At 37.7% G+C, this 15,766-nt stretch overlaps 1 protein-coding gene across 6 annotated transcripts in view; it reads right to left on the bottom strand.

Moving 5' to 3' along the window:
* Positions 1–15,766, bottom strand: part of FNBP1L (formin binding protein 1 like) — a 58,193-nt gene that overhangs the window by 26,549 nt on the left and 15,878 nt on the right. For all 6 annotated transcript variants that reach the window (XM_086901899.1, XM_086901897.1, XM_086901898.1 and 3 more), the window contains exon 2: positions 1,953–2,068. In XM_086901899.1, coding sequence (XP_086758025.1) covers positions 1,953–2,068 — 116 coding nt within the window. The remainder of the gene's footprint in view (positions 1–1,952; positions 2,069–15,766) is intronic.

The following is a 15,766-nucleotide window of genomic DNA, read 5'->3' on the forward strand; positions in this document are numbered from 1 at the left end:
GGATATTAATATCTATTTCACAAGCCATATGCTGCCAATATGAAAATTCACCAGAACCACAGTCCATTCCACAAAATCTTCTCCCTCAGAACTTCCCAGGAGTAAGATGCAGGATGGCTAACTCTTCTGAAGGTGACAATTTTGCTTGATCTCAATTTCCCCTGGGCCTCATAACTATTTTACGTAATTAAAAACAGTGAGTGTCCTCAGGAGGAATGATGGCTGAAATCAAGTTGTTATCACGAGACAGTTCACTACTAAACTATCAAGTCTCCTCCAGAGAATACATATACAAGAATATCAAAGAGCAGCTTCATGAACTGGTCTACTGGCAGAAAATCAGTCACCCTCTGATGTGTGTGCTGTCCAGACCCTCATGGGAAGCAGGCAGGAAGTGCATGCATGCACTGTATAACGTGTGTGCAGCAAGACCTGTGCTTCCCAGAACTGTCATACTTACTGCACAGGGACAGTCACTCCAGCCATCTGACAGAAGGGGTACTCGACAAAGCTCTTTCATTTTTGAAAGACACTTCGAGAAAAATCAATAGTTGTACCCAGAGTAAAATGCTGAACAGAGAAAATTTACTATTTTTAGTCAAATCCTGAAGTAATAATGTGGTGTCTCATCTTGCTAGCTGTGGAACGAACCTTTAAATATAAATTAAACAAAATGGCATTTGTGAATACTATTTAAGGAAAAGATTTTGATAGAGATCTGTGAAAATAAAACATATTTCTAAATCAAAACAGAGCTGCAAACTGTGCTGTGCATGCTTCCAACTTTCCTTTACCTTCTCAATTTCTTCTATACCAGCTTTGGAAAAGTGGTATTTATTTTCTTCTTTCTAAGAAAGAAATTCCTTCAGTAAAACAACAGGTTGTTATGTTAGGTGAATATATACAACTGGATAAAAAGAAACTGATGAAGAAATCAAAAAGGAAATGAGCAGCCCAGATAGAGAACATCCATATCCTCAGCTGTGGACCTCATTACTGTTTTAACGAGGAAGGATTTCTCAGCTCTCTATCTAGTAACAATCTGGTTTGCAAATGATGAGATGATGGAAGAAACTGCAGGAGAGAAGCTGCTATCAGTTTCAGTCTGACAAGGGTAGGCAGCATCTTCAGTTGAATCCCCAAAGGAATTCAAGGCAGTGAAGGCAAAGATGGCACTGAAGGCCAAGTTCACAGGAGTGTCTTACTTTAAATTTTATTCTTCAAGCACTGAGTGCACTGTTGGTAAAAATCAACCTACTTTATTCTGAAGAAATAACTTTATTCTGAAGCAGCCATTTCATGGTTGCTACTCTCCTTGTATGATCCCTGAAGGGAAATTCCTATTGGACCTAAAAGATGTTTCACTTGGCAGCTATAGAACAGAGGTAAGACAAAGGGTGGCTGGGTTACAGTCTCACCCAAAGGGACAAAACCTGCTATGGAAAGGGCGTGCTTTAAGGACAGGAAGGTCCTGTTGTTTTCTCAACTTCTCCTCAATTATTTCCATCAGATTTCTTAAAACAATGTAGTGTAGCTCTTGCCAATTCAGCATGAGAAATTAATTAGTAGCTGAGGCACACACACACACACTGAAGTGTAGATACAGATAATGCACTTTACAGCAAATGTGCTGATAGTCAGTGCAAAAAAATCACTATGGTTTTCCTTGGTTTGAATCTTTAATTTTAAGCCTTAAATCTTTTTAGTTCAAAGATCTGAATGGTAGGTGGGAAAGAAGGGTGAGAGAAAAGACAAAAAATGCAAAAACAAACAAGCAAGTGCACACCCAAAGATAGCTTTCTGGTTTGAACTGGTCTGTCATGGAAATAGCTAGTGATCTAATTCACTCTGTAAATTAAAAACATTAATCACAGCATGTCATAGTTGCCCACCAAGTGTTACAGGATTTTAAGTAACTTTTAATATCCCCTTGGAAAGAAAAAAAATCTTACCTCAGCTGTTTTGCGTAGTTTTGCTCAATTTCTATCCTCTCTTTTACAAATTTTGCGTATTTCTCCAAGAAGTCAATGCCCCACTGCGTATGCTTGTCCAGGTTATCAAACTGATCCTTTAAAAACAAAAGGAAACAAAATTACCCAGAATTAGTTAAGAATCACAGCAGTACCAGATTTACACATCATTTATTTATAAGCTGTGCTCTGAGGGAATGCTTGCTACTTGGGTAGAAGTCATTCACCTTATAAATCAGTCAAATGTGTATATTGGAATCAGCCATAAACCAGAACAGGGGGTTCATGTGCAGGAACAGATCTACCTCTTTTTGTAAACACAGCTCTGAATACTTGCATGTTAAGCTGTAAGGAGTCTTTCATCACTTTCACAATGCAAATCTGTCTCCTTCCTCTTAAAACCCTTTATTTCAAAAGTGAATCTTTTCCACCAAGGTAACAGACACAACCAAAGATCATTATTACATCAATAAGAGACAGCTCACACAAGAGATGTCTGGCAGCTTTAAAACATAAGAACTTCTAATTTCATTGGATACAAAAATTACTTTCACTCTTAGGATTGATTACCCACTGAAAGAAAAATAACAAATTTTAGCAGCATGACTAAGTTGGGTGTAGTCTGCATATCAAAAATGCTTATTAAATCACAATTATATACACAGCTCACAATCAGCTCTAACAGGAGATTCCAAAGAAAGCAAATCTGTCCTTAGTAATTAAGAAAGTTACAGCAAAGGCACAAAACAAAAAGGAGAAATGGTCAATAATAAACTACATTTAAAAAAAAGTTTAGGAATTTTTAATACATTAAACCATCTTCAAAACCCATCTTTCACTGCACTCTGTACTGATCAACAGGTGAGAGATACACTAATTAGGACAAGTTGAAGAGTCAAAAAGCAAGTGGAAATATGGGGATTAAGAATTAGGCAGGAGAAAACAAAGGTACAAAATACCTCCTAGCAAACACTGTTAGTCAAACACATACTTGCATTTTATGCTACAATAACCTACCACAGAGAAAAAAATCAAGGATTTTCAGCTTACAATAGCATTTAAAATTAGCAGTTATTTAATAATCCAAAGAAAAGTAACTGAAACACCAAAGTTTGTGTCCAGTCAAGGCTGAATCCAAATACACTTCACAGTAAACTTAAAATATAAAAAGCAGAAAAAGAAAAAAACTAAGGAAACAATTAAGTTCAAAATTTAATTAACTTAAACAAAAAAGCTCTGAAGGCTGTTTATCAGAGGCTGTCTCTTGCACTCAGTAGCTTGCCTGAACCTAATGAATGATGTAGACTTCTAGCATTAGCAATTTAATTTAAGTTCAATTTCAACATGCAGTAGGATGATCTACAGCTAAATTAAAAAATGCCAGAAAATCCTGCAAGGCCTGAGACTCAAGGAACGTGTATTCACTTAAAGACAGGTGAACACAACTATATAACCAAGGAAAATAAAAATAACCTAACAGGATTAAGGTTGCTCTCAAATGTTGGACTAACTACTACAGCCAATTAGTGCCTTGAACACTTCAGTGTGATGGCATGCAAGTACTGCCAGCCAAAAGCATCCATCCTGTTCTACCACCAGCCCCTGCACCACTCCCTCCACCAAAACCACTTTCCCTGATGTTTCACCAGAGAACCACAGAAACAGGAGATAGGAGAGGGAGTGAAGACAAGATTTCAATGTATGTGGGAAACCGGGGCCTGTGTCTCACATTATTCTGACATGTGCACTTTGCACCAACTGGACACTTCCACTCAAAATATGTCAAATTAAGTGACACTTCTGCTACTGCTTTTAGAGAAGCTGCACATGCACTGTTTTGAGTGTGGGAAGAGGAAGACAATTATCAGGCTGTAGCGTCAAACCACATTTGCAAATATGCATAAAAATACATCAACCTCGAGAAGTTTGTCTTTTTTATACTCCACTCATTTGTGTAATTACTCTTACAAAATTAACGTAGCATCCAAAAGCAGTTTGTAAAAGATGCTTTTGGCATGAAGTCAATACCTAATACCATTAAAAAGAACTGACTTCCTTCAGCACACAGCAGAACAAAGCCTTTGCTGTCCTACTTAAGCTCTTTAGACCACAAAGCTCTCGTTTGCTGCTAAAGTTTCATTAGCATTAGGGAACACCACATTACTTCTGTTTCCAAACATGCAACCAGAGACAGTGGCTTTCCAAATATTTTGTTGAAACAAAAAAGGACTCCAATGCTCAAACTTCCTTCAAGATCTGCTATTAATATGAAAACTACATTTGACAAACTTATCACAATTTACTACAAGGATTTCATCACTGATCACGTGTCAAAAATTCTTTTCCACCCCCTTAATTCCTCTTCCTCATCTGGTTCTAGAAACACTATGTTCTGTGCAACGACAGCTTTGTTGGATTACCCCACAAGCTTCACAAGTTTTCAAATTCTCTATAAACAATAAACCAGTGAATGAAAGTCTGTAGTCACAAGAATCACCTTACACTGTCCTGTAAAGCCACTGAGATAAATGAGCAAAAGATAAAGGCAACATCAACAAATAAGCAAAAAGGACTGGCCTTTTCAGAAAGCCTTCCAGAGGGGAGTCACAAATCTACTCATTTACTTTCAGTCCCTCTTCAGAAGCTCACATTTGAGGTCTGGGCCTCAATTAAGCAAAAAGCTTCCTTTTTGTACCAGAACACAAACAGCAAATCTTCCAGACTGCTACAAAGGAAATCAAACTAATGCACTGAGATATAAGTGATGTCTTCAATGGGAAAAAAAAAAATGGTCAAAAATCAAGCAATACTGTACAGAGAAGAAAACAGACTAAATAGTTCCAATAAAATTGAGGTCTGTAATTTCAAAATAAATACATCAGTGTATTAATTTGGCTAGCTCCTTTATAAGAAATATGAAAACTGCATTAACTAGATCAGAAAAAGGTTATTAAAAAAAAATACCACATCCTACAATATCTGGCTATCTATGCCTTGATAATAAAGTATATTCTCAACAATATTTCCAAGCAAATATATTTTGCTGTTTGTCTAGTAACTGCCCACACCCCTTGGCAGCTGAGGAGACAATTTTTGTAAAAAGCCTTATTAAAACTGCAGCTGACTATTATTAAAGCAATCAAGGTCAGCTAACGGATGGTGGCCCTACTTAGAAACTGCCCACTCAAAAGTGGAATTTAGTCCAAAGCCTCTCCATTACAAACAAACAAATCTGACACTTGACAAGAAGTTTGTAGTAGGTCAAAACAGACTATTCCAAAACAAATGTCACCTAACTAAATTCTACTTTCAGATTATTTTACTGGAACCACAGATCAATGTTATAAACACTCCAGGTTTGCAGTTATCATGTGGTTGCAGATATCAGGAAGCTTTACAAAAACAGAAGCTGAAGCATCAAAGCCAAGAGTGAACCTGACTCAAATCAACAAGACAAAACAGACTCTCCTGGGTTAAACTTGAGATTCGCTCTCCTCCTCATACTTACACTTGTTTTTTCTCCAAACAAGCCTCAAGAACCAATAAAAAGAAAAACATGGGAGATTTCTTCAGAGGGATGAGCATGCTAAAGCATAAATACTGGGCATTTAGTCTTCCCAAAGCTACCAGTCCAGACACTGGACTAGTGTGGGAGTTTCAAATAAAAGACATTAAACAAGACTGAGATTTTTAAGGGGTTAATGTTCCCACCTTTCATCAACTTCAGAAAGCAATTCTACTTGCATTTAAAGCTAGGATTGTGGTGTCATTCTGTAAAATACTCTTCTGTTTCACTAATTTATTTCTTTACAATATGTAAACTAGCCAACTGCAGTAACATCCAATTGCTTTCAAATTAGTCTCCCATTCCACTGACCTCCAGACAAGACAGCTGAAAGTTTTAAGAATCACATTAAACATTCAAGTACATTGACTTACAAGTTTCAGAAACCAATCTCAATTAATTACATCTGCAATATCTACTTAATAAAACATTTTATTTGAAATGAGGATACTTTGCATTAATTAGTCTACCATCATTTTATTCTCTATTGACTCAACTGTACACCATTACTTCCAGACTTGTATCTGACCACAATTTTAGTCTGCAGTTACCCAAATGATCTTATTTGCACTTTTGAAGCACTGGCTCAAGATGAATTTTTTTTCCCTAATTCTTTGTTCTCCAGGCTGCACAGCCAGTCTAAACTTCCAAGTCAGTGAGTGAGAGATTAAAAACTCAATCCTGTCTTTTGCTCTCTAAATTCTTAACCCTTGTTCAGGCTGGTATACGGAAGTATGTACTATGCCAGTGTTCAGAGCATGGAAAAGCAGCAGTCAGGTCTTGGTTCAGGAGAAAAATATTCAAAACACCTGGCATCAAAAAAGCCCCAGTGCATTTGTGGATATAAATGTTGTATTTTATTATCACCTTATGAAAAGCCATGACTTACTTAACCACACAAGTCCACAGAAAGTCAAGTGAGAAAATGTGGGTGATAACTTAATACGAATCTTAGCAGTTCTTGTTTACTCAATTAATGCCCATGAAGGTTTATCAAATGAACCTGAATTATGGATAAATTTAAATGATAGATTAAATTCTGCCTGTCTTTTTTTCCTGCATAAGCAGCACAGTAGAAAAAAAAAGACTGCTTCATAACACCCAACTCTATTCAAGAAGTTATATATTTTAAGTTATAAAACATCATAAAGCGACTATTTAACATATTAAAGATTTTATAAAAACTTTTATGAAACAGGAGGCTGAAACTGAATTATGAAACATTATGCAGTTTGGTCTTCATTTATTTTATTTTTAGATGATAATCACGGCCTTCGAGTGATTCACTGTTTTACTTGAAGATATCACCAAATAAACTGCTTTATTTCAAAAAATGAAACAAAGCAAAAAAAAAATTTTGCTGTGTTTATACAAAGAACTACCTGATACATACATTAATATGGGAACCAATAATCATTCATGAATATATTAATGAGAAGTTACTAGTATAATATACTATACCTTTCTCTATTTGTCTTCAGGACAAATTAATTATAAAATTGTATTTTAATTAGAGCTTGTTACACTCATCTACTTCTGACAATACATTTCAGTTTCTCTTCATGGATACCTCTTCACTGTCTGTTTTTGGTTTCTACTTTTGTCTCCATCTTTATGCATTCCTGCTTCCTTTTCTATCTTGGGATAATAGCTCTTTTATTTTACTGTCTGAACTGATTATCATTTCTCTGTATTCCTGCCTGTTTGTTTTCATAATTATCAATTTGGTTAGGTCTTTCTTTTTTCCTTGTAACTGCAATGTGCTTCTTCCAACCAGGCAGACAAAAGCTGCTTCCAGCTCAACAGTACTTTATCTTTTCAAAACACCCTGTTAGCTTCACATCTAAAAACTAACAAAGAGCTGTTTCTATATCAAGAACAAAAAACAAAGTGTTTTGCTTTTCTGCTTTCTATGAGTTCTGGATTGTAGCTCCAGACTGATCTGCAAATTATACCTCATTCCTCTCTGAAAACAATCTAGGTATTACAGTCAAGAGAGAGGTAAAAATGTGCTGTGAGCAAACTTAAAGGCTAAGTATTTTACAGACTAAAAGATTAATATCAATTAGAGGGTTCAGGGTAGCAACATCAAAAGCCACAGTGACACTGGAAATAAAGCAGAGGCACTCAGATTAAGAAGAGAAAAATAGTAACATGTTCATATACATCAATTAAACAGTACTTCACATTTTAATTTCATACTAGAAAGTTCACTTAGATTGTATGGGCATATATACAGGATATTATGAAGAAAATCTGCTAGTCTTTTTGAGACATGAAAAGAAGAATAATTCCTAAAAAGAATTTCTCAAAACAGTTTGTAGATTGACCTTCAGGACATGGAGCTACTCTGCAAAAATTAATACACTGGTATTAACAGTAAACTATGTTGTAGCTTGAAAATATTTGAGTGAGAAACTGCTAGAAATGCACAGTGTTTAACATGCAAAAGAAAAACAACTGGAATTAAAAAGACACTTTTAGCTGGACAAAAGACTACTTTGCTCTGAGGAATGAAGAATTAATAAATTCATAGTATGAACAAAGTATGAAAAATTTATTTGCCTGTTAAGCTTTAGCATATGTTTTTAAAAAGCAGTATCACTGTCAACTTTTATTTTAAAAAGTCAATTTCTATGATTAAAGAAATATTTGCACGATAAAGTGAGCAAAAAGCTCAAAAAAAGTACTGAGCCACTGGAGATCCAGCCACAATGTAAGGTAATGTATACAGCCAGTCAGCTTTCTAAATCAAAGCTAAAAATGGAGAGATGCAATTGAGGAAGAGAAAGACTAAGACTGTTTTTCTCCATAAAGATGTCCCCAGACCAGCAGCAAAGGAACTGTTTTGGAAACTCTAGATGAAAGTCAGGTCTGGCAGGAGGGGATGTCTTGTTTGAGACCCAACAACTTCACACGTGTGACATATTTAGTTTCCAGGAAAGAAGAGGAATCTGCCACAGACAGAATATGCATGGAAACACTTGTGACTGCTTTTGAAATGAGCAGCCATAATTACAAAAGAATCAAGTTCTGCTTCTAGAGATTAGCAGATCAGCTGAAAAACATTAAAGATTACAGCTGTGCACTCCAGTTCACCGGTGCCACTAAGTGGATGAGTTAGACTTTATCAGCAATAGTTTCCTACCAGCAGAGCAAACTGACTGAAAAAATTCACAACTGGGACACTGAACACCGGTGTTAAGAGAGGAAAGGAACGCACTGCCACAGAGGGTATCTCAATAACCACACCTATTTGCCCTGTTAATGAATAATCTCCAGAATTCTTCAGTTAACAGATAGTCACATTCATAAGAACTAGAACAGTATATTTACCTCACTGCACCATGATGCAAACTAAAGTAAGGAAAATGTCACTTCTCTGCAGTTCCTACAGGTCTGCTCTATTCTTCACTCAGATGACCCTGCTCTGCAGTCCCACAGCAGGCTCACAGCCTGCCACACACTGCAGGGAGGGCTATTTCCTAAACACACCATTTCTTCCTCCTCAGGAAATTCTACCACAACACAGTTCCAGGCCTCCTTCCTCTCTGCTACCCATCACAGCCTCTTCACTTTGTGCTTGTCAATCAACAAGTTCTTCACCATGGTTGTGCATCAGCTGTCGTATCTTTACCTACAAGCTAGGAAGGAGGTAAGTACCATGTCCCAAACAGTCACAGTGGACTCTCTTACCACCACCACTTGAAAAAAATACAAACACATACACACATTCATATGAAGTATCACTAGAATACAAGCATACATAAAATACAGATCAGGAAATCCTGCTTTGTAAACTGAATCAGAACCCACTCACTTAGCTTTCAATCACCCCCTTAATTTCATTCAACTTTTCAGTTGGGAAGAATTTTTTTTAAATAAACTTAGCCAGATTTTTTTCACATATGTTCTCAATAGAGATTGTTAGAATACTTGAGTCTTATCTGCATCTGAACCAAAGCTTAATTCTGAAACACATTCAATTTTAAACTTAATTCCCACACTAACTTACAACAGACCATTTTCAAACACGTCTATCCAAGACAATAGCAGACCACAAACCATGTATTTTTGAGCATTATTGGATTAAAATAGTTGCTGTCTTAACACAGGGGCAGTATTACACTTGCCTTGTATATCCAAAGGATATAATTATGTCCATTCCCCTAAACACCAAGAAATCTTATTTTCACCATAGCCAAGCCAGAAAACAGGCACTTCCTGAGTCTTCTGGGAATAGCTGAAGGTTGTTAATAAACAGACTGAAGCGTAAGTACATTTTAGTCCTAGTTATGTCACTTGAAATAGGAGACAGGAAGACTATGTTTAACCCTAAATGAAGTAAGCACAATACCACGCAGCATCACAGTAAAAAAATGCTACTACTGTTCATACAATGCTTAGAGATGCTGTTGCTCATTGCAAGAAATATCTAGAGAAAAATTCCATCTTTCCAGTTGTCCTGGGGTGACTTTATGATACTGGTATCCCAAATCGTCTGGTTTATGTTATATATTAAGTTCTGCACCTTTAAGACTGGCTTTGAGAGCAAGAGAGGGGGAAGAAGAAGCTCGCAGTGTGTTAAGAAAAAACATCACTCCCCCACACCCCGCTCCTGGACTGTGGTGTCTGCAGCACGGACACACTGGAGGACAGAGCTTCTCTCTGGCTTTTAGTTAGTTTTAGCTAGCTGAGACAGAGGAGTTCCCTGGACCTCTTTTTCCACTTCTCTCCAAGGAAATTTTTTTTCCTTTCCTGGACCAGTTGCGGGGGAGGGGTCATTTGAATTTTTTCCCTGGGGAAACCCCCATTTGGAGTTTTTCTCCCAAATTTGCCCTAAACTAGGACACCAGTAACACTAGAATAACAGATTATAAAGCAGTGAGGCTATATATCAACGAAGCAGCAGAATACTGAATTTGCTCTATGACCAACAGCCATGTGAGGGCTCACGTGAAGAAGTAGTTCTGTGCAAAACCAGCACATTTATTGCATGATTAATGGTAGCCTACAGAAAATCTGCAAGAACAAATTAGCTGGCTTGGCAAACACTGATGCAAGACTTTTATTTTTGAAAAATTGTGTAAACAATCATTTAGTTCTTCAGTTACAAAATATTATTGTACATTACACGTAATGTAATGTTTTAGTATATGACTAAAGAACCCTTGCTGAAACTACTGAAACCTTTCAAAACTTAAATGTCTCTCTACCAACTACAGATACTTCCACAATATTATTAAAAATGCATCCACAGGAAACTGACTGAGCAAGCAACTCTGACATTTCCCAGTTCTTGCACATGTGACTTAATCTATTTTTGCATTCTGAAGGATCTGTTTTTTCAAAACTTGTAGAAACAAGAAAGGGATCTCACCTACCAACAACTTCTTCAGTGAAGGGTTAAATTCCTGCTCTGGCCAGTCTGGCATAGCAGCTAACAAGCAGAGTATGCACTGGTTTTTCCCTCTCCATACACTAAGGGAGTGAACAGTGTGCTCAAGACAAGAAGAGAATAGTCTCAATGTTATAAAGCGAGGCAGTAGGGGAAGGACAAAAGGTTTGCACATGGAATATTACAGAACACCTAGATGTCCTACATCACAAATTCAGAAAACAAGATGCACCAGCTTTGCATGTGCACACACAACTCTGTTCAAATTATATTAAAGCATGTCCAGCTGCAATACCATGAGACCCAGCTTACACTGTGCTATTTAGTGAGTTTTACTGAACTGAAATGTGACATATAAAATAACTTAGTTTGCATATTACTTAGAGGCAATTCTATAGACTTTACTACAGCTTAGAACTATAAAAGGGTCACAGCTCTGAACTCATCAAAAAGCTAAGATGCTTGATAAAAATTTAGAACAAGGAAGTACTTTCTGCCAGATGGAGAAGCTGAAAAAGAAGGGAGAGTAGCAACTTCCCTCTCACCCAAATATCACTTCCTTGTATTTATCTGCTAGCTATTAAGTAGACTGTAGGATACCACTTTCAACTGACTTAAAAATTATTAACTGTTTAACAAGTATGATGGAGAAATCCCATGCAGAAAAATGAATTTAGTGTGTTTCATACTTAAAAGATGCATCTTTGGGCTTTGTCTCAACAGAATTGTCAGAAAGAAAAGAACCTATCTGGTATGGGTTGAATCATACTGTTTGATTCTGACAATTAGGACAAATATAGCGTAAAAATATCTACACAGAATCCAGGCACTGCATATTGTCAGAACTTCATTTCAACACAGAGAGCAAGGTGTAGCTATGGCATATTCCTTATAAATTCCCTCATATGTATTTAAAGAAGGTGCACATTATTTAGAAACTTCAACCCCTGTCAACAGTTCCCTAAAAAAACACATTTCATGGCACTATTTCTACACAGCAAATGGAGTGAACAAAGAACTCATAAAATAAAACTTACAGCACAAAAATATAACAAACATATCCTGCTCTTAACTTTTAGTTAATTTCTCACAATAGGTGTAATTACAATACCCAGTAAACCTAGAAGAACTTGGTACAGGAAAAAAATACAGTGGTTCTTCTTGTAATGTGAATCTTTCAGCTAGCTCTAAGCACAGAGACCCAGACAAAACCTCCTCATTCAGCATAGCTCTGATAAACTGTCTCAACTACTCTCTCCTCCTAAATGCAGGAAGCTATAATGAATGCAGCTGGAATATGACAAGGTATTTCCTAGCATTATTATCAGCTCCCATCAGACAGACTTAAGACAAAGGCATAAACCTTACATTTTTTGCTACTTATATTCAAAAGATACAACTATACCTACATAGCTTGTAAACAAATATTTGCTCTTATTAAGAGTAAGATACCTATATATAGGTACTTTGATCAGCCCTTCAACTTTATTGAATTAAATCATTGGCCTTTTATGGTGTAGGAAGGGCTGCAAATACTAACAGAGTTAAATACCACAGCCTGTTCTGAGCACACTCCCCACTAAAAGGGAGCAGACACTGCTCAGTACTTCAGAAAACCAGAGATCACGGGACCAGTTACATAAATAGTTACAGAACTGGAAGGCTGTTAACTGATTTGCCATATGCTGTTTGTTTTGTCAACCCAATGAACAAGAGGATTTTTCTGTAACAAGTCCTACCGTAAAGTGCACTTCCCTTCTCAGTATCACCTGTGAATACACTTTAGTGTTCAAGAAAAAGACTACAGTAGCCACATCTTTTTCCCTTCACAGATACCTCACTAACAACAGTAAACACTTTTCAAACTTGCTTATAAAACCAGATCCATACACTTAACAAGAAATTAACATGGCAGTGAATTAGAGCCTTCCTCTGTTCTTTGGAACATTATTTCAGACACAGATAAATCCCGCGACAGAAAACAAACCAAACACACACACAAACCCAGGAACAACAAAACACCACCCAAATCCAAAAACTCAAAACAAAATGAAAACCAACACCACCCCCCACATCCTCTATTTGCAATGGAATCTACTGTACTCAGTTTTTGAAGCAAAATTCATAGTAACATTAACATAACTGAATAAAGAATTTAAACTAAAACCAGATGTTATTACTGGCACCTTCTAAACAGTGGAATTTTTCAAGGTTTTGTGATTCAGATAACATTAAAATGTAACGCAATTGTGCCGTTTATCAGTTTCTCTCAGTTTTTAAGATATGAGCCTAGAAATATACAGTATTTACAGTATTTATAAAGTCCTCCTATATTTCACTACAGTTTTCAGAATCATAAACTGCATTGTAAGTATAACATTATTCATAAAACCTTTATTTCTAGAAGAAATGTACTTCCTCTGATAAATCAAATCATACAAAAACACATACTGTTTCCCTTGGTTAACAAGGTATTTTTCCTTAAACTACAAAGGAAACAAGAGTGATGTAATTTAACCATAAGCATATGCACACCCATTTAAAAAGTCACAATTACAAAAAGGTAGAACAACCCAATTACAGCATATTTGGACACTGAAGTTGCATACACAAAAGATGAGTACAAACTTCAGTGTTCTGAAAAGAAAACCCACATTTTTGTACTGTCATAGCTAGGTTCCCCATTCTTTCCAAAACATGTATGAAGTCCAAACTCCTAACAGCTAATTTTTTATACTGTTTCTGTAATCCAGCATATTAAAAGGACAGTGGGGTCCATAAATACATTCTGCACCACTTCAGGAGCTCCATACTGAAAGCAAGCAAATTTATAGCATAATCAGGGCCAATACTTCTGAAGCAAGACAAATAGTACTCGCATTCAGGACAGAAATAAACATGAATGACAGGGTCACACTGGCTATAATGACACCAGACCATATCAATTTCCTTTTTGAGAGCAAATTTCTTTTTGGGAGTCAAATGAAGAATCAATGCAGAAATTAAAGTACCTCAGCAGAAGCCTACCTTCTTCAGTTATTTCCTTCCTGACTAAACTGATAAAAAAAGAAGGGTATTCACACTAAAATCCAGTGGAGATGTGAACAGTATAGATGAACAAGCACCAAATCTCAGTACTTTATTTGTGACTGGACCTCAAGGTTCAAAACCGGGCCCAGTATTTTTAGCTTATTTATCAATGACTCGCACGAAGGGGCAGACGCCTCCTCGCACGTTCAGCGACCACACAAAGCTGGGAGGAGAGGCCACAGCCCCTCAGAAGGGCTCCCTCCAGAAGCCTGCAGAGAGGGGCAGAGAAAAACCACCTGAATTTTACAAAGGCAAACGCAGGGTCCTGCTCCTGGGGAGGAATAACCCCAGCACAGGCTGGGGGCTGACTGCTGGGGAGCAGCTCTGCAGAGAAGGACCTGGGGGTCCTGGCAGACCACAAGCTGCCCATGAGCCAGCGGTGCCAAGAAGGACAATGCCAGGAAGAGCATCGTGAGTGGGTCAAGGGAGGTGATCCTGCCCCTCTACTCAGAGCCAGCGAGGCACAGCTGGAGAGCTGTGCCCAGTTCTGGGCTCTCAGTACCAGACAGACAGGGAGCTCCTGCAGCCGGTCTGGCAGAGGGCAACAGGGATGATGAAACCCTCTTATGAGGACAGGATGAGAGAGCTTGCCCTGTTCAGCCCTGTGAAGGCTGAGAGGGCTCCTCATCAGCGCCTGCAGCATCTGAAGGGAGGTGTCAGAGGGTGGATCCAGGCTCTGCTGGGTGGTGCCAAGCAATAGGACAAGAGGCAGTGGACAGAAACAATGCACAGGGAGTTCCACCTGAACACGAGGAAGAACTTCTTCACTGTGAGAGTGACTGAGCAGTGCAACAGACTGCCCAGAGGGTGTGGAGTCTCTGCCACTGGAGATATTCCAGAACTGTCGCAATGCAATCCTCTGCAGAATGCTCTGGCCTGATCCTGCCTGAGCAGGGAGGTTGCACCAGATGACCCATTGTGGTTCCTCCCAACCTTACCCACTCCATGATTCTGTGACTGAAACAGAACCATCTTTACCAGTTTCTCCCTCTCATATTTTCTCAGGATTTTTTATTCTTCTGGTCTAATTTTTTTTCAATTCTTGTTCATCCACTATTTCCCTTTTAATTCCTTCTTTAAGCCTCCTTTGCACTGCCTACCCTTCTGACATAACTTCACTATTTACTTCAAAAGCAGATACCGAGAACATTCTTCCTGCCTTAATAAAGAAATACTGTGGGAATCCAATTTAAAAGTAGCATTTTAAACACTGAGTTAATTCTATACTCTGTGCAAAGCATCTTGTTCCACTGATCAGCCACAGAAAAACTACTACTGTCATAAATAATTACTAGGTTTCTTTCCTAATGACTTTTCAGTATTACCAAATCAGAAATAATAGAACAAAATAGTAAAAAAGTGCTCAGTGATATACTGCAGATGTAGTTCAAAATTCAGCTGCAGAATATACTGCAGATCAAAACTTACTACAAATTCACTATGTAAAATCATAGAAGGACTTGGGCTGTAGAAGACCTTAAAAATCATGTGGTTCCAAACCTCCTGCCATAGGCAGAGATACCTCCCACTAGACCAGGTCACTCAGAGCTGCAGCCAGCCTGGCCTTGAACACCTCCAGACCTTTGTACTTGTCCTCTCCTTTAAAAAAAAAACAGTTCTACCCAAAGAACCCTGTGAAACTTAACACTCCTTATTACACATTGACCTAGAAGGAGAGGAAAGCAGCAGTCTTTTTGTCACCTAAAGATATAACCTTTCCTGTATCTAATGTCATTGCCACAC

Source organism: Cyanistes caeruleus, chromosome 9, assembly GCF_971803275.1.
Source record: "Cyanistes caeruleus chromosome 9, bCyaCae1.hap1.1, whole genome shotgun sequence".
Lineage (NCBI taxonomy): Eukaryota > Metazoa > Chordata > Aves > Passeriformes > Paridae > Cyanistes > Cyanistes caeruleus.